We start from the raw sequence: 21,334 nt of genomic DNA, 5'->3' as shown, positions 1-21,334 counted from the left end.
GAATAAATAAATAAATAAAAATAGATATAAAAATATAATAAAAAAATTACACATTTGGGACCGTCCCCTCATTTGAATAAAATTTCATGACGGAATTCATGCTGACAGCGTGAAATAAATGCACATGCAGCAATTGCAGACATTACAATGGCTTTATAATGGTGATGTCTTAATTTACTGCAGTAATTGTCATGGGTTCAAATTTGAGTTTCCGCTTAAGAGAAACCATCACCACTGTACCCTGTTTAATCTCAGTTTCACAAAAGCATCTAATTGACAGGAGATGTGGGGCACATTTTTGTGGTTTGACAGGCTTTGGAAATCATATCTTCACTCGGCCATGTGTTTTGCTGTGGCACATCTTAATTGCAAACCCCTTGTACACCCACAGGGCAGAAACCTGCTTCCTCCAGCCTCAGGAGGGGTAAAGCTTAACTACACGGTGCTGATAGGAGAGACCCCCTGCTCCGTGACTGTGTCCGAGAGCCAGCTGCTATGTGAGCCGCCCAACCTCACTGGACAATACAAAGTCATGGTCAGTGCGGACCCAGAGCTACTTAGCATCAAACTCTTTTTTTTTTTTCCATCTGTTCCCGCATAGGGGATTTTATCTTCATTATAATTTCAAACTCCATTATTCATGCCCTCATCATTGCTCATTCAGCCGAGGCAAAGGGGTTAAAGGGAGAGCGGTGTGAGTGCACTCTGAGCCGCCAAAAAGTTCTGTAATCCACTGCAAGAATTTGTAATTGCTTGCTTGCATTTGAGTGTTCCTTCATTTTGTATGCAGCTGTGTGTGTTTGTACAACATTTAAGCATACAATATTTGCCCAGATTTCACAGTATTTCAAAGGCAGAGGGCAGACCTTGTGTTAATACTGAACACTGTTAGTGTCCTCTGTTGATTTTTTCAGCACATTGTCCAAAAAAACATGTTTGGCAACTGGGTGTTAAATCCACGCCCACAACCTTCTTTCTGTATGTGCCAGTAAAACCAGTTCTTCTACACACTCAGAAGATAAATAATGATTAAAAAAAAAAGAATGATAATTTGATTTATTTGAAGTCTGAAAGATTTGAAAACACCTACACTAAAGTACTTCAATGAATGAGTGGGTGGATGGACAGCCAGATGATGTCAGTAGTTAATTACTTGGCTGGATGGACGGACGGATGGACTCGTTTTGTCAAAGATGAAAGTGACAGGTATTTCTCCACAGGTTCAAGTAGGCGGCCTCCAAGTCTCCCCTGGCGCTGTCCACATCATGTCAGACAGTCTGCTGACCCTTCCGGCCATCGTCAGCATCGCCGCCGGCGGGGGCCTTCTCCTCATCATCGTCATCCTTGTCCTGATTGCCTATAAGCGAAAGTCGCGTGAAAACGACCTCACGCTCAAACGCCTGCAGATGCAAATGGACAACCTGGAGTCACGAGTCGCCCTGGAGTGTAAAGAAGGTTAGTTAGACGAGTGGTGGCGTTGAATGTCTGGGTTTATGCAGCCATGTTTCCACCAAGCAGTTCAGTTCGATTCACGTCGTGTTGCTGAAATGCACTGTTTTCGTTTTGTATTTATTTTATGTTAAATATGCTAAAACAACTCATCTGTGCTACTATTTTTTTAAAACCCTCCTCATGGGGACAATCTGCAGTGATAGGGTACCAAAGGTAGCCTTAGACATCCACTCACTTCCAAAATTGGGAAAAGACAAGCCTTCGTGGTGTAATAAACATGTCAAGAAGAACGTTGCCCTCCACTGCTGTCCTTGGTCGTGAGCTCACTCTTCGTTGAATTCATTAAGGGCACTATGATGTTATGCTGTTGACGTAGCTGATGCAGATATTACAGCTATCCCACCTACTGTACACAAACCATGCGGGAAACAGGAACAATCAGGATTTATCATTTGAAAAACATAATAAACAGGGCTAGACAGCTTGCCGGACACATGACATTTGCTCACAGTTTGAATTTGTGAAGCTGTCCTATTTGTTATGTAACTGTATTGATGTGTGTCGTATACAAAACAAATCACTAGTGGTCTGTGTGTTTTAAATGATGCAGTGACACAGTAGTTTAATCTCAGCCAGAGTGTCATGCAGTCAATCATTGTGACTCAGATAGCCTCACCTCTTCAAAAGATACAATATAGTTGGAATATTTATCAATATTTTTGGAAAATTAGATAACAGTGTCTGACTTTTTGCCACTTCCAAAATCCAATGGAACCCACTTTCATCAAGTGCTCTAGATCAGTTTGCTTCACGGATTTGGATCTGTAAATTTTGATCACGCTTGCGTTTCCATCATCGGGAAATGCAAGCCATAGCTGTGTCACCTAGAAAAATGGTGTGACATCACAACAGCCAGACGACAAATAACAATGAATCAAAGCACCATGATAAATGTGACAGTACAGTAATGTGTGCATGCTATTTTCATTTCAACAGAGAAGGGACAATTGTCTATCAATACACAGAAATGTGTCTCACTTCACACTACGCAAACAAAAGTGGGGTGATACATTGTGGATATTTTGGATTTTACAGTGGACGACTTCTAAAGGCATGCATTATCTTCGAATTGCAAAACTTTTCTTTTGGGGTGTTCTACTCTTCTCTACTGTAAAGTCTTTGGCAAGATAAGAATTTTGGAGACACCTGAAGTTAGTTTTTAGTGGAGTTGGTATTTTCCAGGTTCATACTGTGCCCCCTTTTAAAGGGGCAGAGCTTGAGCCGTGTTTTTTCCTTTCACCCTTCCTTATGTTTTTTTCTTTTTCTTTGAAGAAGCTCGAGGTGCTGAAAGGCAACCCGCCAGGATTCCTGTTCTGTCACATTGTGACCGGTTGTGATTAGGGGAATTGCCCTTTTAGGGATAAATAAAGTAATCTGAAAATGTCACTGAAATAAATTAAATCATCCTTTTATTCGAAGTGAGGTAGATTATTCTAGCCGCTATTAACTTAAGTCTGATAGATTAATCTTCGCTCCTTCAAAATTGTGGTAAAATTTCATAAAACTTCTTGAATGGACAAATTGATGAGAGACTCGGAAACGCAGAAGATGAATATTTTTGTCATTAAAAGTTGCAGTGTGGGGTAGCCTGAAGGCTAGATTTGGATGGGCACCCCAGCTGCAGGGAATTGGAAGTGGGGTGAGTACATCAAGGGGGGGCAGGTCGGCAGGACTGCTGCTGCTCCCGTGATGGTTTTCAAGCGGGGGAGAATAAAGGGGACTCCCCAAGGGCGGCGAAGCTGAGACGTGGTGGGGTACCGAACTAGAGAAAGAAGTCGGGATGGAGCCAATTAGCCGACACTCACCTGCAGCCTCATGCTGAGATGATCCACACACTGCCGGGGCCAATTTACTCTCTCCCAGATAAAAAAAAATTGGGCGAGAATTGGAGGTGTAGTCAAAGAGGCGGGGGGTACTCTGTGTTTTTTGCCGGGGCTCAAATGTGAAATATTGAGTTTCTCTGAAGTGAAGACTACCTTGGGCTTTAACTGTCTGCTTCATCATAGTGGTAGTGAACACCGTGAAGATAAGAGTGATTCCCATATTTGGTGCTCAGGGATTAGAGTGTCGTTCTTTGCCGCATTCTCCCTAACTGGCATCCCTTTCTTTTTCTTCTCCTTTAACAAAAAGCCTTTGCCGAGCTGCAGACTGACATCAATGAGCTTACCAGCGACTTGGACAGAGCTGGCATTCCGCATCTGGACTACAGGACCTACGCCATGAGGGTGCTCTTCCCTGGCATTGAGGATCATCCCGTCCTCAGAGAGCTGGAGGTAACAACTCCGACACAATGTGGACTGAGGGCGAGAGAACTGTCCTTTGCACTCCATTCGTGTAACTTTCAAAAGAACAGTAAAGGGTAGTAGAATCATGCTCCCAATTTGAAATTTCTTTAGCAGCAGAACATAAAATCATACTGACACACTGGCTATTACTCCGAAAATGAGAATTTGAAAATCAGAAGCTAATGTGGCTATTTTGAGATAGATTTACAGTCCAGTTGAGTTGTGTGCAAAACTCATAACAAACACATATTTAGTGAATCACTCAAAAACGAAACAAAGGTGTTATGGAAACAGTTCTGCAGCAAGTTATGGTTAAGCTTAGTTTCCGAGTGTCCACAAAAAATGGTTTTCTTTTCACTGAGATCATCTTACATATGCAAGTTATTTGACATCTGGCTGCAGGATCAGGGCACCGTAGTCTTTAATGGACGCTGGTCAATAATTGATTAAGAACTTCTCAGTTACTCACCATGAGTAGGGGTGTCTGCCTGCATGGACTGAAACTAGAGTAGATTTGGTGCCCCGGGACAAAAAAAAAGTCAAGGTCAGGTTGGAAGGAGAAGAGCTGAACACCCAAAGACATATCAGTTCCATCATACCCAATAATAGTGGCTATTTGTGTATACTGCAATTCTGGTTAAACGTGGCGCCATTTGGCTCATAACACTCCCCTCTCTTTCTGTTTAGGTGTCAGGAAATGGCCAGCAAAATGTAGAGAAGGCCCTGAAGCTCTTTGGCCAGCTCATCAACAACAAAGTGTTCCTGCTCACCTTCATCCGAACTCTGGAGATGCAGCGCTCCTTCTCTATGAGGGACCGCGGCAACGTGGCCTCGCTTATCATGACGGCCTTACAGGGACGCCTGGAGTACGCAACTGACGTCCTCAAGCACCTTCTGTCCGACCTCATCGAGCGCAACCTGGAGAGCAAGAACCACCCCAAGCTGCTGCTGCGCAGGTAGGCCAGCATGGTGCCTAGTTTTTGTTTTGGTCTAAGTTTGCAAATGAGGTCAATGCACCATGTCGCACAATTGTATAGGGCATGACCAATCTTTCAAAACTAAAGTTAGTTGATTCATTTATTATACCAATGCTTTATATACACAATCTTTACAAAAGCTGAGTCATTGTTGCCAACTTAGCGATTTGGTCGCCATATTTAGCCACTTTTCCAACACCTATAGAAACCAATTTAGCAACTGGCAGGCTTGATTCTGCAAAGAAGCGGACAACACAAGCAGCACCATTTTCACATTGTTTTCCCTGTAACAAAAGGAGCCAGGTGGAAGGCAATCACAGAGTTTATTGCGCTGCTGTCAAATATTGCAAATGGTGCTCATGGTGAAAAAGCAATGATTTATCAACATGTTGAAAAGTTTTGACCAGATGTATGTGTTAATAAGCAGAAAATATTTATTTGTATTAGTTTTGTGAAAGTTGATGCAGGTTAATGCCTGTAAAAAAACAAAACGGTTTCAATTCAATGAGTGGGCGTGAGGGGTGGTGGCTGGGGGGTCAAACAGCAAAGCATCTTTTAAATACAGTTGGCCACACTATTTGCTAATTGTTATTGATGTCCACAAAAAGTTGTCTGGGGGAAAAATATATATATATCGCCTATTATTTATTTATACCCCCCCCCCCCAAAAAAAAATCTGGGTGAAAATGGTCGCTAAAAATTGCTGGGAAAAAATCATGAAAATATTTTTAGCCATAGAAAATAAATCCACAAATATGCGGATCCGTGGGTGCCGAAACGCAAAACTTTGTTGGTTGATTGTAAAAAAAAAAAAAGAAGAAGAATATCGATAAAATTAGTAATTGAACTTTTCTAGAAAATCTGACAATTTATTTCAAGGCCATGTCGTCCAACCCTACTTGAAACACAATTTGTATGTGAGTACTTTACATACGAAAGCAAGCCTAAAAGAGACATGAACATCATACATATAAGAAATGCTAAATGGACTGTCATAATGCATATAGGCCGATGGAAACTGATTGACTATAGCTGCATGTTGTTCAATTTTTTATAGTTGGTGGAACTCAGTTGTGTTTCCCTCCCTTGAGTCGTTCAGGGTAGCGTACATTAATCTAAACGCTGCACCAGCAGAAAATATCTAAATCGACCACATAATTCCGCATTCTGTCTTGTGCTGTGGCCTCGCTCTCAATGTCAGCTTCACTTATTCTCCAGGCTTCAGCTCCTTATGAAACATTCACAAGTGGTTCGACTTGACTTCTCAGCCCCCCCTCCCTTCCCCGCTTCAGGTCTCCGATGCACACTGTTTTCCGGAGGAAGCGATGCTTTTGCTAAAACTTTAAACACCTGAGGTCCTTGCCTCTTTGTGTCATCAGCACGTTTGCGGCCCTGAAGCTTCTTGAATACATCCGATGCAAAAAGTGTCGTTGGAAACGTGCAGTAGTGTGCATCTTATGATGTAGTCTACTAATGAGATGGAAGAGAAAGGTTAAACTGACAACAACTGAGTCAAAATGTGAATGTTTTTTCTTTGTGTGGCCAACCCCTGATGTTCTTTCTATATACATTTCTGACAGCAAATAATGATATGTTCCAGCCTACCACTGCACTGTGCACATCTCATTTGTTAGACTCTTCAAACAACAACATTATATTAATGCCTGCAGCATATAGCCGGCCCCGGGATAAACATGCTGTCTACACACAAGTGTGGACCATGTGTGAACCGTTTATGGTGAGTAAACAGGTCAAGGATCAGATACACCCGCTAAAGCAACTAATGGGATTTGCGGGGTCACTACACACAGCTGAAATTCTCCCGCATTTTGGTGTGTTGGCAAGTGTTAATGTCAAGTCCTAAATGAGTATGAAAATAAATTTGCCGTTCTATATTAAAACTATGCACCCCTTTGATGGTAAAGTGTGATTGAAAGGTTTCTTGAAGGCAATTAATGACATGTATTACATTCTTAACGGTCATCTTAACTAGTGTATAAATAAGTTACCTGTATATGAATTCATCCCAAAGACGTATTTGTACGGTGTTTATGTTTGTTGTTGTTTTTTAATGCTAGAGCATACAGAAGGCTTTGATGCAGCCTCTGAACTGAAGAGAATGGTTAAAGCAATGGTAGTTATTACAAAAATGGCCAGCGGGTGGCAGCAAAGTATAAGAGATCAACTAGGGCCATGTTGCAAAAAGCTCTTTCCCCAGTGTTTTAAACACATTTGTGAATAATGATGGAATTTAGCTACAATCCAATGTGAATTGCTGCAAAACAGAAACAGATTTTCTTTTGGTAGGTTCCATGTTTTTATAGCAATAGAACACAATAATCTGTGGGCTTTGCAAAATCCGTCAAAATCCAGTAAAACAGCCGGGAGCAAAGGGGGTTGCTTCAGTGAAAATGGCTGGGAGTGAATGAGTTAAGACTTAATTCTGAAGTTTCTCTCTCAATAATGTCTGGACATTTAAAGTTTTGTGGCATATTCCCCGTGTTTTCAGTTAAAAGCGGTGTTTTGCCCTGAAGAACGAGGCAGCTGGGTAGCTTTCAAGCACCTTCATTCTGATGTTAATGCTCCTTAAGCGTCTCTGTTTGAAAAGGACACACTGACAGTCGGCTAAATAAACGGGGGAGAAGAAGAAAGAGGCGTAAAAGACACATGGCAACAAGTAGACCTGGATTAAGCGGTTATTTCAGATGACAGCGGGGCCTCACACCATCTCTCCGTTTTTATGATTGGCTCTTATTAGGAGCACAGCGGTTCACAATCCTTGACCGCTGCCTGGAGGGCCTTTTACTCTTTTTTTCTTTTTTAGATAATTTCCTCCCTAGTTTTTGAAGATTCCCGCGGATTAGCGATTAGACATGGCTCAGTGCTGCTGCTTTACTTATGCTCAACGCCACCACTGTCTCAAACACTCATACGGCAACAATTCATTATTAACCAACACAAATCCATTTGGTTAACAATCAAAATCAATAAGTGTCTTGTTTTGTGAAGGATTAGTTTCTTGAGGTTACAATCTTTAAAGTGTGCTGATGTACATTTTTGACAACAGTACATTAAGAGATTTCTTTTTAGAGGCATCTCAACACGTCTTGTGCTATTGTGACTATTCTAGATGCATCAGAGTATCATACTGTATTTCCAGGCATTGCACCTGTAATTCGATTTTAGTCAAGGTGTCCAATTATTTTCTGCTTGAGCTCAACTTTGATCTTCATAGATGTCCAATATTTCGAAAATGATCATCAAGAACCGAAAAACATGACCTGACCTATCCCAACATTGCTGTACTTTTTGTTCTTTGATCAGTTCCAATCCACTGAACAAAGTTGCAACTACATGCATGTCAGTGGCCAACATTAGTAGAGCTGTTTTAAAAAAAAAAATCATATAATCAATATCAAATCGATTTTCCTTTTCTAGCCTGATGTCGATTCATAAAACCGTGAATCGATTATTTTGATAACTCTTTTTCCCATAAATTCATAAGAAAGTAGAATTTTAAACTTTTCTTGACATTTACTGTTCATATGAAAATATTTTCACCTCATCTTTGCTGATGTCCATGTTTGTGTAACACTTAATTGATTAGAACACGTTACTTTAATTAATAAACTAAATCATTTAACCAGTTACTGCCTAATTTTTGTGGAGTTTTTATCATGTCCTTGTTATTTAATAAGAATCGATGTTTCATAATTAATCAATATCGGATTGAATTGAAGCGAATCGAAAAAATTGAAGTCGAACCGAACTAAACTTTTGTGAATTGATATTGAGGAAATTTTGAGTTGATCCCCAGCCCTAAACATTAGAATTTATTTCCCATGAAAGCCTCCCTACACACCTATATTTTCCAGTAAAAGAAAAGTAAAATTACTGTAATTTTCATATATGAATTTCATTTATAGATGGAATCGCTCAAATACAAACATAAAAGGGCTAATTGCTAAGTCAATCTAAGACACAGAAATAAATGAGAGGAAAACATAATCTCTTTAGCAGTCAAATATACCAAAAATGATTTAACATAGGTAAAACATTTAGCTCCAGGGATGCACAGTAAATTCGGAGCATTTTAGAAATACAAACATGGGCTAAACAACAAAGATGGTCTTCATCTATTAGCATTAGCACCATACCGCCGCCTGCCTCTGACCATCAACACACCTTGTTGCACATTCCGCTCACGTACGCTCACGTGGCTGATTATCTCCAGATTAGACCGTATTTGCTCATATGTGAGTGCTTAATTGCTGATGTGCTATCTGCTCTTTAATAGAATAGGTGTGCTTCTATCAGTTTACATGCTCAGATTTAATAGAGCCATCACTGCAGATATGTGCATTTTCAGATCTGGGATTTAAATATATATATATATATATATATATATATGCAATACGTTGGATGTGGCTTTATGGATTGTTTTCAGGGCCAAAGATGAAATTGAGTAAAGCAACATATTTTATTTTTGTCTGCTAAAAAAGATTTGGCTTACCCTGTTTGGTTTTGAGGCTTTGTTCGCTTGGGTGGGTGTAGGCAATCAGTGGTACTTTAACCTTTAACCCACCACACATTACCAACTTCCTACATCCTTACACTACTTCCCAGAACCTCATCTGACAGTGGCCTGGTATTTGTAGCATATCATGACCGAAATGCTGTATTATGTCGTACCCAATCCAACGTGCTTGAGGTATCACGTCTCAAACGTGGAATCAGTAAATGTTCGTCAGCACTGTGATTTGCACAAGCATTACTTTGTTTGCAAAATTAGCAAAATAGTTTCCAATCTGTCCCCAGTAGAATCCTTTTTGGTGTTATTACTCTGACTGCATGTGAAGAACATTCCGGGATGGAATATTCCGCCATGAGTAATTTTGCAGTTTCACCCGGCGTAATGTTATTTTAATGGAATCACAGACCACTGCTTCAATCACCAAGAGTCCTTTAAATCTCACATTATTATTTTTTTTCTCCTCAGCATTTTTGTAATGAGGTTTCCCGCCCATGCAGAGCAACGGAGTACAATGTTATTAATTGCAAGAGCATTGTTTCATTAGTTTCACTGAGGGAGCCCCCATCCCCATAACCTCACTGCACCCTAGCTGCCATTAGGAGAGACAGGAACGTGCAAGACTGCTCTTCAGTGCTGTGTTGGATAATGAAATCCGGATGTTCTTTAATGAAAGTCAATTAATGGGAAGAAGAGGATGAGAAGAAGGTGAAGAACAAAGTGAGTTTCCCCAAGATTTAAAAGTAAAGATACAGTCTTAAGGAGGCGACAAAGCCCCCGCACAAAAGCCTTTATTTGACTTCCGTCTTTGGGACTTGCTGAGCTTATTAAAATGCTTAATGGCTTCCATTAACTTCCAACACGTTCAAGTCTCGTTCTGCTCGTCGGAAGGGGAGCCATGGTAGGAGGGTATGGGGAGTGCGGGTGGGCAAGGGTGTCTAAGGGAGGTGGGAGTTTGGGGATGGAAATTGGTTGAAGAACAAATAAAATGCATTAAAAAAAAAATCTGACACTAGTAATGTTAAAACCTGAGGGGAAATCTGAAAGAAAATACGATGAAGGCAATACAGTATTATTTTTTTATTATTATTAAATAATTAATGTAATTAATGTGTATGCAAATTTACGAGCATAACAGTTTCTCTGCATATCAACATACCAAAGAAGTATACTTTAACTCATTCACTGCCATTGACGACTATAGACGTCAAAAATCCATGTGCACTATTTCTCTTAGTTTAACTTTTTTTTAATTTCATTTCATTTTTTATGAAAACCTAGAAAAAAACAATTATTGTACATTTATAACAATTTGTGATTAATTGTGAGTGTTGAAGTCATGAGATTAATTACGAATATAAATTCTTATCGTCTGACTCCCCTATTTTTAATACTTTTTTTTATTAGGGGCATCAGGCGATTACATTTTTTAAATTGTAATTAATCACATGACTTCACTAGTTAACTAACGATTAATCACAAATGTTATATCTGTTCTGAATGTGCAATAAAAAAAATCTAGGTTTTCATACTCTTGTTAGCTAAAGTGAAAACAAAAATGTAACTAATAGAAATAGTTCAAATTAATTTTCAACGTCTATAGCCGTCAATGGCAGTGAATGAGTTAAAATTGACATTTAAAACATTTCCCAGGTGTGTTCATGTCTGTGGCATACTGTGGGTGATCTTGTCTTATGTACTGTGAATGAGTGCAGTGCAGTGCAGTGAGTGTACAACCTAGCCAATGGCAAGTAAGGATTTTGTTACAATGGCGACTAGGCAGCACTTCCTCACGCCGCCGCTGAAATTCACTTGTTATTTAGCATGAGGGTACTTGTATGTTGCGCATGCAGCATGCGCATTGCCAAACACAAACATCCCCCCGCCCCCCCATCCACCATGTCGACAACAAATTGTGCAAATCTGGGTTCCATTTCTTGCTTAAATGACCTCTTTTTATGAAATAGGCTAGAGTTACCTTTTTTCCTTTGGTTTCAGTTACCTCCCTTTCCCACATTTCAGGGTTTATTGACCCAGGGTTCTCACTAAACCTGCTTTGTGAAATGGACCCCTGTGCATCCAAACAAAACCTAATGCAGCTCTGCTTACCTTTTGGCTTTGACATGTTTCAGACAGTGTATTTGGGTCATTGCTTGAAAGTGGAGGATCTTCATCCAGCCTATTTACAGGTCCTATTCCTGTGCGTGGGAGTGGTTTACATCACAGTCCGCCAAAATTCAAAATGGGTCCTGGAAAGAGACAACATAAGATTTACTGTTGTAATAATTGTTTCATTTCACACTTGATGGGTGGGCAGGCACACAACTATTTGGATACAAGCAATCAAAAAGTCACTGTTCCATAATATGTTCCCACCAACATAAAAACGGCATTTTTATATACACATTAAATAAAAAATAGACTGAAAAACAATGAATCTGTATTTTGTTGGTCCATGACTATGAAAAAATAAACAATAGAAACTTCTTCAACTGTGCCTAATAAAAGGTGCTTACCTGCAGAAAGCGCCACACAGGGATTCAAACCTGGAACCGCCTGGCTGTGAGGCAGACGTGCTGACTGCGTTTTTCACCGTGCTGCCTAATCGCACATTCCCAGAGAGAGCATTTTGGCCGTGGTCAGGCGTTACCTGGCCGGGACTGAACGTGTCTCTCGGCAGCTGAGGCTTGTCACAGCTGCAATGTCTCGCTGCGCTCAGCCATGCATATGCGCACACACGTGCACACGTGCACACACATACACACACACGCTGCCCCCTCAGGTTCCTTTCAGCCTACAAGCACAGAAGTTGCAGGAAGTTCACAAGTAACAACAGGAAGGTGCCCAAAGGGTCCAGCACTACCTTACCATGAATAATGGATCGCTTTTCTTTTGTAAAAAGTTCTGACCGGCTCTGTTTTGTTCTTTGCGTGCCCTTTGTTGTCACTGCAGAACGGAGTCGGTTGCAGAGAAGATGCTCACCAACTGGTTCGCCTTCCTTCTGCACAGGTTCCTCAAGGTCAGTGTGAAAGATATTCACACACAAATGGATGTTGCAGATTCAATTCAGTTATGGAAATGTCAAGTATGAGTGCCTTGTATTATTGTTGGACTGCATAAGATTGGGAAATTTCTGTATTATTCACAAATGATTTCATAACATAATACAACAATGTTTCACTGCAATTCCAATTTAACTTGAGTTGAAAAATATGCAATACTTAATGTTATCAGATTTTTGCAGTGTTAAAATTAATTTTTTGCTTAATGCTTATGATTGGCTGCGAGAAATCGGGTCATTTTAACTTGCTCATCATGAGGTTTGACAGGTTTGACAACTTTGTGGTTTTAGAAGTGCTTACATTCTGAATGAAGTTATTTCTCATTAAATTAAAAAAAAATGCTCATAAAAAAAAAGTGTTACATTTAATTTAAGATCATTGTGTTGAAATTGGTTTGGAAGTCCCTGTAAGGTGAAAATAAGTCTTTTGTAAATGTAGACACACCAGCAACTGTAAAAGACAGTTGTCAACAACTCACCAAGTTTAAAAATTCAGGCTTAACAATCGTGAAAAGTCAAGCCATTTTTATTGTACCACAAAACATTTATCCATTTAAAGTTGGAATATATCCGAAGGGGTTTTTCATGCATTGACAACGAGATGCTGTCAAGTAACCATGCCAGTACAGAGTGCTGGTCCTTGTCAGCCATTTTTTCTTCGTTAACAAAATACAGTAATTTCTGGACGATAAATCGCACCTGACTATAAGCCGTGTTAGCTAAATTTGGGGACTACTCGAGTTTGTTACACATAACAAATAAGCCGCAGGTGTTTTAATGTTACCGCACCGGGTTCCCGCTACTTTCTCTGGTTCTGTCTCTCCTACTGTATTAGGGTTCACTAGGTTTGTTTTGCTCTGCCTGACGCTCTTGTGCTTCCTTTATAGTGCGCCCCCTTGTGATCTGATGGATAACCCGCACCTTTGTATTAGCCGCAGGGTCAAATGCAAGTAAAAAAAAGTCTAGCTTATAGTCTAGAAATTACTGTAAAATAAAAATGATTGTTAATAAAAAAATACAACTAAAGAAACTATATTTTTACATCTATACTTACCGGTACTAACTATAATTAAACCAAAAATATCCTTAGTTTTCATCTTTGTTCATTAATTTCATAATGAGCTTTCAGGGTTTATTGTAAATGTATTTATTTCGGTATTGCTGTTTGGCCATTCAGAAGAAAGAATGTCAAACAGTCAATTCAGAATTGTAGTTTACTCTATTACTGGTACACAATAATTTTTCACTTTTTTTTTTAGCTTCCACTTCCATTACATGTATTTAAAAAAAAAACTAATGCTAACATTGGTTGAAAAAAAATGCATAGAAAAAACAAAACAATTAACCTGACTTTTTAAAAACGTCAAAATGAATTTAAAGCCAACTATATTAAAACTCAAAAATTATTATAATCCTGGTCCACACACTAGCTGTACGTGTGCATGTGATTTTTTTTTTTTAACCACTTACTCTTCAACCTTTCTCTCCACGATGAGCATGCACTCACGGCTGACAATGAGCCACGCTAAAACGTCCACCCCAACGGACTAGCCAAAAGAAAGATGCATTGCTAGCTAGCTAGCTAACTGCATGCTACAATTGGGCTCAAGTTCATAGACATATATAAGAGTGTAAAAGTATGTAAGTATATAAATGTGCTCAAGCACTTATATAGTTTTGGAGGAACGTCTCTAGGCAGATGACAAGTGCGTTATTGGCAACATTTTAGCCATTGTCCCCAAAAAATCAGGAAAACTGAAATGATGAAAATCAGTTTAATACTATAATTCCACAATTCAGACATCTGTAGTTTTCAGCAATTATGTATGGAGGGGGGGGAAAATATAATTTTCGGGGTCTTTCAAGTGTATGAACCCTGCTAGCTTTCATGTGCCTCTTCCTGTGGATTGGTAGGAGTGCGCCGGTGAACCTCTGTTCATGCTCTACTGCGCCATCAAGCAGCAGATGGAGAAAGGGCCCATCGACGCCATCACTGGAGAGGCCCGCTACTCTCTGAGCGAGGACAAGCTGATCCGCCAGCAGATCGAGTACAAAACGCTGGTAGGTCAAAAGGCCTCTGTAGGCCGTCACAAGTGCACAGACATTTTCAAAAACATGTTTTTTTCTGTCCGTGTTGGCCTTTTGTCCACTCGGAAAACATCAGCTTTCGTCCAAACAGAGATGCACCTTAAAATCTTATTTGTATAGTTTATGTTGTTGGTTATCTCATCATCGCTCTCAGTTGACGAGTCACTGTTGATTATTCTTGTAAGTTTTTAATAGTGTGTTACATATGTAAAAAGTGTTGAATTAGTCACTAAGAGCTACTTTACAGACGGAGTTATGCCATTTCCTCCTTTGTGAGAGGAAAATTAACTAATGATCCCATCAGGTCCCTTTCGGTCCATCATCAGGCCTTGTTGAGGAGATTAGCCTGCACACACACTCAACCAAATCACGGCCAGAAGCAGCATGTGAAAACGGCTACACTCAGATTGCTCCGACTGGAAATTTGCCTCATTATGGGGCTGATGCCCCGGCAGAGCTGGAAATTGGTGTTTCGCCGAAGGTGTGAAAATTGATTTTAGGACACTGGCGCGAGCGGAAATGGTTTCTCCAGACCACCGTCGTGTGCTTTAGGAGATGCTTTTGAGTTTAAAGACCCGAGCTGAACACCTCACAGCTTTTAAAGATACAATCAGATTGCAGTAAAAATCAGACACAGGTGTTTGCTGTGGTTTGTGTGAACAGCACTAACTACTGTGGAACCTCTAAGGTTGAACATTGTCTGTTATTGCTGACCTCAGATTTGTTTACAAAATCACACCATAACAATGAAAAAACGTTGCCAATAGAATATCTTTATTAGCTGGTCAGCTAAAGTGTAAAATAGGGCTGGTACTTGAACACGTTAATTTGGGCTAAATGCTTAAAGAGGAAAATTAACACTTTTAATCTCACTATTTAATTTGTGCACTCCAAACAGCACAGAACACAGCTAAACTTCCTTTATGTCTACCTCTACCTCTAGTTATCGCTTACTTTGTCACATTCAAAGTGCCTGAATTTCCCATACAATAGACACTTTAAAAGCTTGAGTGTAGCCAATTTGCCTTGAATTGAAATAAGATCAAGAGCCTCGTAAATACTGGCAGATCAAAAGACATTTTGAGATTAATATTATTGCAAACTTGCACTAATCTCTTTATGTGGTAGTCTGAATTTTATTAGTCAACTTCTATTAGTCAAACAGAATCTATTTCAATTGAAAGGTGAGTCACTTATTGTGTCAAATGATGCTTGTTTTTCAACGAGGATAAGCAGTTTGGAGGACAAATGAATGAATGGCAAAAATGTATTGAACACAATAAAACACAAAATCTCAGTAACTTCAATAGCAATTGTTGAAAGACTGTTCATCTTAGACACTGTTATAGGTTGTTGAAAAATATATATTTTTACTAAATGAAGTGAGTTTGCCTTGGTCTAATTTCCCCCACACTTCCTCCTCTAAGTGCCTCCTCTCTATCCTGATCCAGATCCTGAACTGTGTGAATCCAGACAACGAGAACAGTCCAGAGATTCCGGTAAAAGTGCTGAACTGCGACACCATCACCCAAGTGAAAGAGAAGATCCTGGATGCCGTCTACAAGAACATGCCCTACTCTCTGCGGCCGCGGGCTGTCGACATGGACCTCGGTATGAGTCCCACACAACATCCGGACTGTCTCGCAGGGTGCTGCCATGCATGAAGTCCTTGGCGTACCCAAGAAATAAACATCCGAATGTACTGTAGCATCGTTCCCACCAACTATCACCAAATCATTTAATCAGTGGTTTAATGAATGAATACTAAGGCTTGTATGTGTGTGACTTGGTTGTAGATGTGGTTTGCAACACAAACACAGACATTTGGCTTTAGAGGTTGTCTTGAGAATGTACGTTTGTTATGTCGTCAGAGTGGCGCCAGGGACGGATGGCTCGCGTCGTGCTGCAGGATGAAGACATCACCACGAAGATAGAAAGCGACTGGAAGCGACTGAACACGCTCTTGCACTACCAGGTCAGCGTTTTGAGGGTCTCAGCATTGAGTGTCTTGACTTAAGAGTAGTGTCTTGTGGAAACTTAAGATGGCTGATGGTCATTTTTCTAAAACATCCTCAATGAGTTTTAAAAGGATATTGGGAAACGAGATTGATGCAAAAATAAAAAATAAATTAAATGCCATTTAATACACAAGGAAAAAGTGCCTCATCTGATTTTACATAGCATGGGTAACCATGTGGCATTCGCCCAAGTTTTGATGAAAATTTGAGTGTCAACAAATGATTTAATTGCCTTTTCTGTAGTTCTACAAACATAATGGCATAGAGCAGCAGCACTTTTCAAAAAGTGAGGCGAAAGGCGCTAGAGGACGTCAGGGGATTTGCAGCATATTGAGAACATAAAGCAAAGAATACAGTATTTCTAAAGTTAATTCCTTGTGCGATATCCATAGTGATGATTTAATTTGGTGTCAGAACTGATATGAGTTTTTAGTCTCCTCGAAGAGGCACATCATATCCTAGATTACAATGACATCTATCTAATCTTCAAGTAAGAAAAAATTTCCTCAACTCTTGTTGAATTGTGTGCAAATTGACTAGTATGTGCTGCAGTAGGTGTAATTATTACACGGTCATATGAGAAATGCCTAATGTCCATTTGCGGTGGGGGGGTTTTCCACATTAAAAGGCAGCGGCGTTGAATGAGTGTTCTTCCTGCTCCCTCTGGATGGTTCCCTGCAGAGCTTTAATCCTTGATGAAGCCCTGCAGCTTTATTGTTTCCACAGCATAATAGCCCCTGTGTTGTGCTCTTCTTTTATTTATTGCGTTCGCCCCATTGGTTCTAAAGACCGTTAATGCTGTGCTGGTTGGTATGCGTTTGTAACGCCTCTGCATGGCGACAACGCAATTAACTGACTTTAGCGAGGAGCGTAATGAAACAAACTGCTAAAAAAAAGGAATATTTTAAAGGCTACTTGGGGACATAGAGCGAGTAGCACTTTGAGTATTTGCTAATGCTCTCCTCCTCCCCAGACTGAGGTATTAAAATTCATATCACACCATCCCGGGAAGACCCCCCTACCTTCTTCCCTCCCTTTGGCTATTGGTTTACATAACCTGGATTTGCACACCTTCCCAGCTGCTGCACACCCACAGTGAAAGCATAAATGCATATATTTGCATTGAGCTCAGAATCTTAGCAAACTGTATTGAACATCGCACATGCTCATGGACAAACAGTCATGGATTACAAGATTTCAGAATAATCACTTCACTCAAATTTATATCCATCTTATATAAATTTAATAGGGTTCAAAATACAGTACAGACAAAATTTTGTTTTTCCCCACTGTGAGATCATTTCAAGAAAATATGTTCCAACGTATCAATTAAATATCAAGTGCCTTGTGTAATGAAAAAAAAAACAATTAAAAAAACATGTCTGAAAATCTTCAGTACAGTAAAATAGAACTATATAAAACCAATGTATTCTTGTTTTATTACAGATCCTCGACTTTTTTGTTCAAAGCCGAACCTTTTTAAAACTTAATTGTTGATTATTGACATTGTACACTTTTTGATTATTTACAGTTAGCATTACTTGGGGGTCAATACCAGACCTACCAACCTATAGAAAATCACTTGCAGAGAAATTTATCTGGATGTTTATATTTAAAAATTCTGTTTGGAACTATTCAGCGGCTCTCTGCGCAAGGGGTTTCCGGCCCGGACCGGACTTTGGAGAAACACAAAAAATTCCCCTCTACCCATTGTAAAAGTAAAACATCCATTTAAAAAATAAGTTTTTCTGTAACTACCTTTAACTGTATTTATTGATTATTTATACTACATAGCCAGTCGTCAATCCGTCAATATTTCAAGCCGAACTGCATTGTATCCGTCAATCCGTCATTTGCTCAGCGAAATGGGCATCCGTAAGTGTTTTTGTCATTTGTCAGCAAAATGGGCAGTCCGTCATTGACCGATTGACGAGTACTTTGGTGGACAAAAACCCACTCCCGCTTTGTCTGTCAATTTTGTGAAGTTACACATCATTTGTCAACAAAACGGGCTTCCGTCATTAACAGATTGACAGACCTTCTGTCAATATTTCTGGAATGCCCACCTCTAGAAATAGCTGTAGTACAACTTGGTCAGCATGTTAATGTAGGTGTGAAGATGAGACGATATACCGTAAGATTACATTTTTAATATGATTGTCAGATTAATTAAATTCCACATGATAAAATCCATATGACCAAAAAATCTGAAGGACTGCCTTGTGAGTCCCATTCCTTCTCACGTTCAAGGTGAAAGGTCACATGTTCACTGGGGGATTAGCATCAGGATTTGAGGACAGCGGTCCACTATAGGGGATACTCCACAGGGGACAGGTTCGGTCCACAGTTGAGGGGGAGCTTAGGGAACAAAAGATAAATACCAACAGCTCGGTGCTATCCACTGAGTCTAATGGAAGGTGTTATCGCAGGCGTCCCCCACAGCCTTCTAACGTTCCTGCCCACTATCGCACCCACACTGGATTATCCCTGAAGGGGCGAATGTGCACGCCTTCAATCATTTCCTCTATCACAAGGACCCATCTCTTCCGCTGCTTCTGTGTCAGGAACGCATTGGCAGAGATGGAGGGAAGCATACTCTGCGGACGCCGACACAGAAGCTATTTCACGCCTCTCATAGGGAACTCATCAGTGAAATAATAGCACTGGAGGACCATGCCATTGGTTTATCAGAGCGCAGGCCGAAAGGAGGCGAATACAAGAGGTTGGGGAGACAAATAAGGAGTTGCGATGATAGAGATTGAAAGGTCAAGGCAAGTTGTGAGGTAGGGGTTTCATTTCCCCTCAAGAACGCTGAAGATTCCTCTTCAGGTGCAGCCGCAGGTTCATGAGTTTCTCCAGTCTGGCTAACAGAGGCCAACATTGCAGTCAAGACTGGTTTGGATGAGTTTTTAGTACGTGGTTTGAAGACAAATGTATGGAATTGCATAGAAACAGATCCTTTTCTATGTAATTAAAAATCACATCTGAATGGGATATCTGCCAGGGTGACTGACTGCAGTGTAAGCAAGTCAGGTCGGCCCTCATTGTGAGCCACTGATTTGCAATGACGGACGACATGTGTGTTTTGGCCGGTGTGCATCTTCAGATGTTCAGTGATCTCAAACACAGCAATATTGGATACAGACACTCAAAGCATTAATGTGACATCTTTGCCATGCCAACTTGCCACTCTTTTACATTTGAGAGAGGTCTTGCATTGACATTGGTATTAAAGCTTTTAGAGTATCTTACTGGTGTGACCATGCCCATCTTATGTTAAATATCATTCCAAATCACTTAAAAATCCCAATAGTCTCTACAATGTGATGATATCGAAATCGATTGATTTTTGCAATAGTTCTCATGCCAAAACGATGCATGTTAGACTAATTGAAGACTCTGTAGTATGCAGTTGGAGAAAAAGTCACTTATATCTGTCCTGCGATTGACTGGAGAGCAGGCCAGTGTGTAACTTGTTTCTGGCCCAAAGTCGATTGGGATGGATCTTCTTTTTCTCCATCTGGTGATGTTATTATACAATTTCTCTAAGGATGCAAAATGAACACAAGATTCTTCGTCAGTTTTCTTCTCCCAGAGTGCTTTAATATCCCAGTTCCAAAGCTGACTTCACTTCCCTGTTGTTGCAGTCATGTCAAGTGCAGCCACCACGCCACAAACTGCTCGAGAGTAATGAACAGACATGACAGGGGGGAATATGTTTGGATTATTCACGGAGGCCTTATGTAATGTCTTCTTTACTTGGACATTTAGAGAATTAGTAATACATGAAGACATCAGAGGGTATTATTAAATGATGGACTCTCTTTACAGTCTATTCTAAGCCACTAGATTCTCGACACTGAAGCCAAACTGCAGATGTTAATTAAATTTGAACCTATTCAAACGCACAACTGTTAGATTTAATGCAGTCTTTCAACTTTGAGCCACATGAAGGTACTTGCAAGCATATACGTGATGATGTTTGTGTTTACCCTCGCAGGTGTCGGACCGTTGTGTGGTGGCTTTGGTGCCCAAACAGACGTCGTCATACAACATCCCGCCCTCAGCCAGCATATCGCGCTCATCCATCAGCAGATATGGTGAGTCACTAGAGCAGATTGCCGTGGCGCATAAACAAACGATGCTATCAAGAGGGTACGTTTGATTTCAAATCTTCTGTTCACTTCATAATTTAATCATTTTTATTTTATACATTAAAGGGATTACATCACAGAATTGTTAAGCCCTTTCACAGTTAACTATAGGCATATAATGATTAAATCTTACCTTTCACACCATGGCGATGTATTTTTTTATGAAATATTAGGTGTTTTGCTTGATATTTTTCTAATGTGGAAGTAAAACGCCCGGTTCAGTAAAACCCCTCGAGTGTCCGAGCCGGCTACTGCCAATGAGTAGTTCCACCATCACTTCTTTAAATGTGGAAATTGGATGGATGTTCAATTCTTCAATAAACATTTGAAACAAAACGGCTCCTTGCCGCAAGAAATCGTAGTGGAGGAGGGGAGAAGAGGGAAGAAAGAAAGAAAGAAAATAAGGGGAAAAAACTCCAACCCGGAGTGGGTCGCGAATCAGAGCCTACTGCTTACAGGGCAAGCGCCCTAACCACTACACAATTTGTTTAATTAGGTTCAACAGCGCAAACAGTTTTATTTGTAGTTTGCACAAGTGTCAGCCAGATCCCTTTCAGGGATTTTAAGACAGCCAATTGGCATCGCACTTTGGCATTGCAAATGTAAAGGATAATTGATTGCTTTGAATCCATTTAGACAGAATGTTTACTAATAAAGGCTACTTTTGTCAATATCCCATGGAGGTCTGAGATAAAGTGGGCGTGTGTT

General features: G+C 40.2%; 1 protein-coding gene and 1 long non-coding RNA gene across 5 annotated transcripts in view; one reads left to right on the top strand and one right to left on the bottom strand.

Annotated features, from left to right (window-relative positions):
* Window positions 1-21,334, top strand: part of plxna2 (plexin A2) — a 193,708-nt gene that overhangs the window by 161,232 nt on the left and 11,142 nt on the right. For all 3 annotated transcript variants that reach the window (XM_086067152.1, XM_086067149.1, XM_086067150.1), the window contains exons 19-27: window positions 392-535; window positions 1,221-1,455; window positions 3,643-3,785; window positions 4,485-4,753; window positions 12,258-12,324; window positions 14,281-14,427; window positions 15,906-16,065; window positions 16,326-16,429; window positions 20,473-20,572. In XM_086067152.1, the coding sequence (XP_085923278.1) occupies window positions 392-535; window positions 1,221-1,455; window positions 3,643-3,785; window positions 4,485-4,753; window positions 12,258-12,324; window positions 14,281-14,427; window positions 15,906-16,065; window positions 16,326-16,429; window positions 20,473-20,572 (1,369 nt within the window). The remainder of the gene's footprint in view (window positions 1-391; window positions 536-1,220; window positions 1,456-3,642; window positions 3,786-4,484; window positions 4,754-12,257; window positions 12,325-14,280; window positions 14,428-15,905; window positions 16,066-16,325; window positions 16,430-20,472; window positions 20,573-21,334) is intronic.
* On the bottom strand, window positions 172-12,077 carry LOC147179438 (uncharacterized). 2 transcript variants are annotated; one of them, XR_015093985.1, is made up of 3 exons: window positions 11,822-12,077; window positions 11,415-11,554; window positions 172-1,400 (listed from the first exon to the last, which is right to left on the bottom strand). It is a non-coding gene; the product is annotated as an uncharacterized LOC147179438 (long non-coding RNA). The 2 variants fall into 2 exon arrangements; XR_015093986.1 differs by having other exon boundaries at window positions 172-1,357.

Source organism: Leptonotus elevatus, chromosome 2 (genome assembly GCF_054856555.1).
Source record: "Leptonotus elevatus isolate MCC_2025b chromosome 2, RoL_Lele_1.0, whole genome shotgun sequence".
Lineage (NCBI taxonomy): Eukaryota > Metazoa > Chordata > Actinopteri > Syngnathiformes > Syngnathidae > Leptonotus > Leptonotus elevatus.
This window is presented reverse-complemented; position numbering and strand designations above follow the sequence as displayed.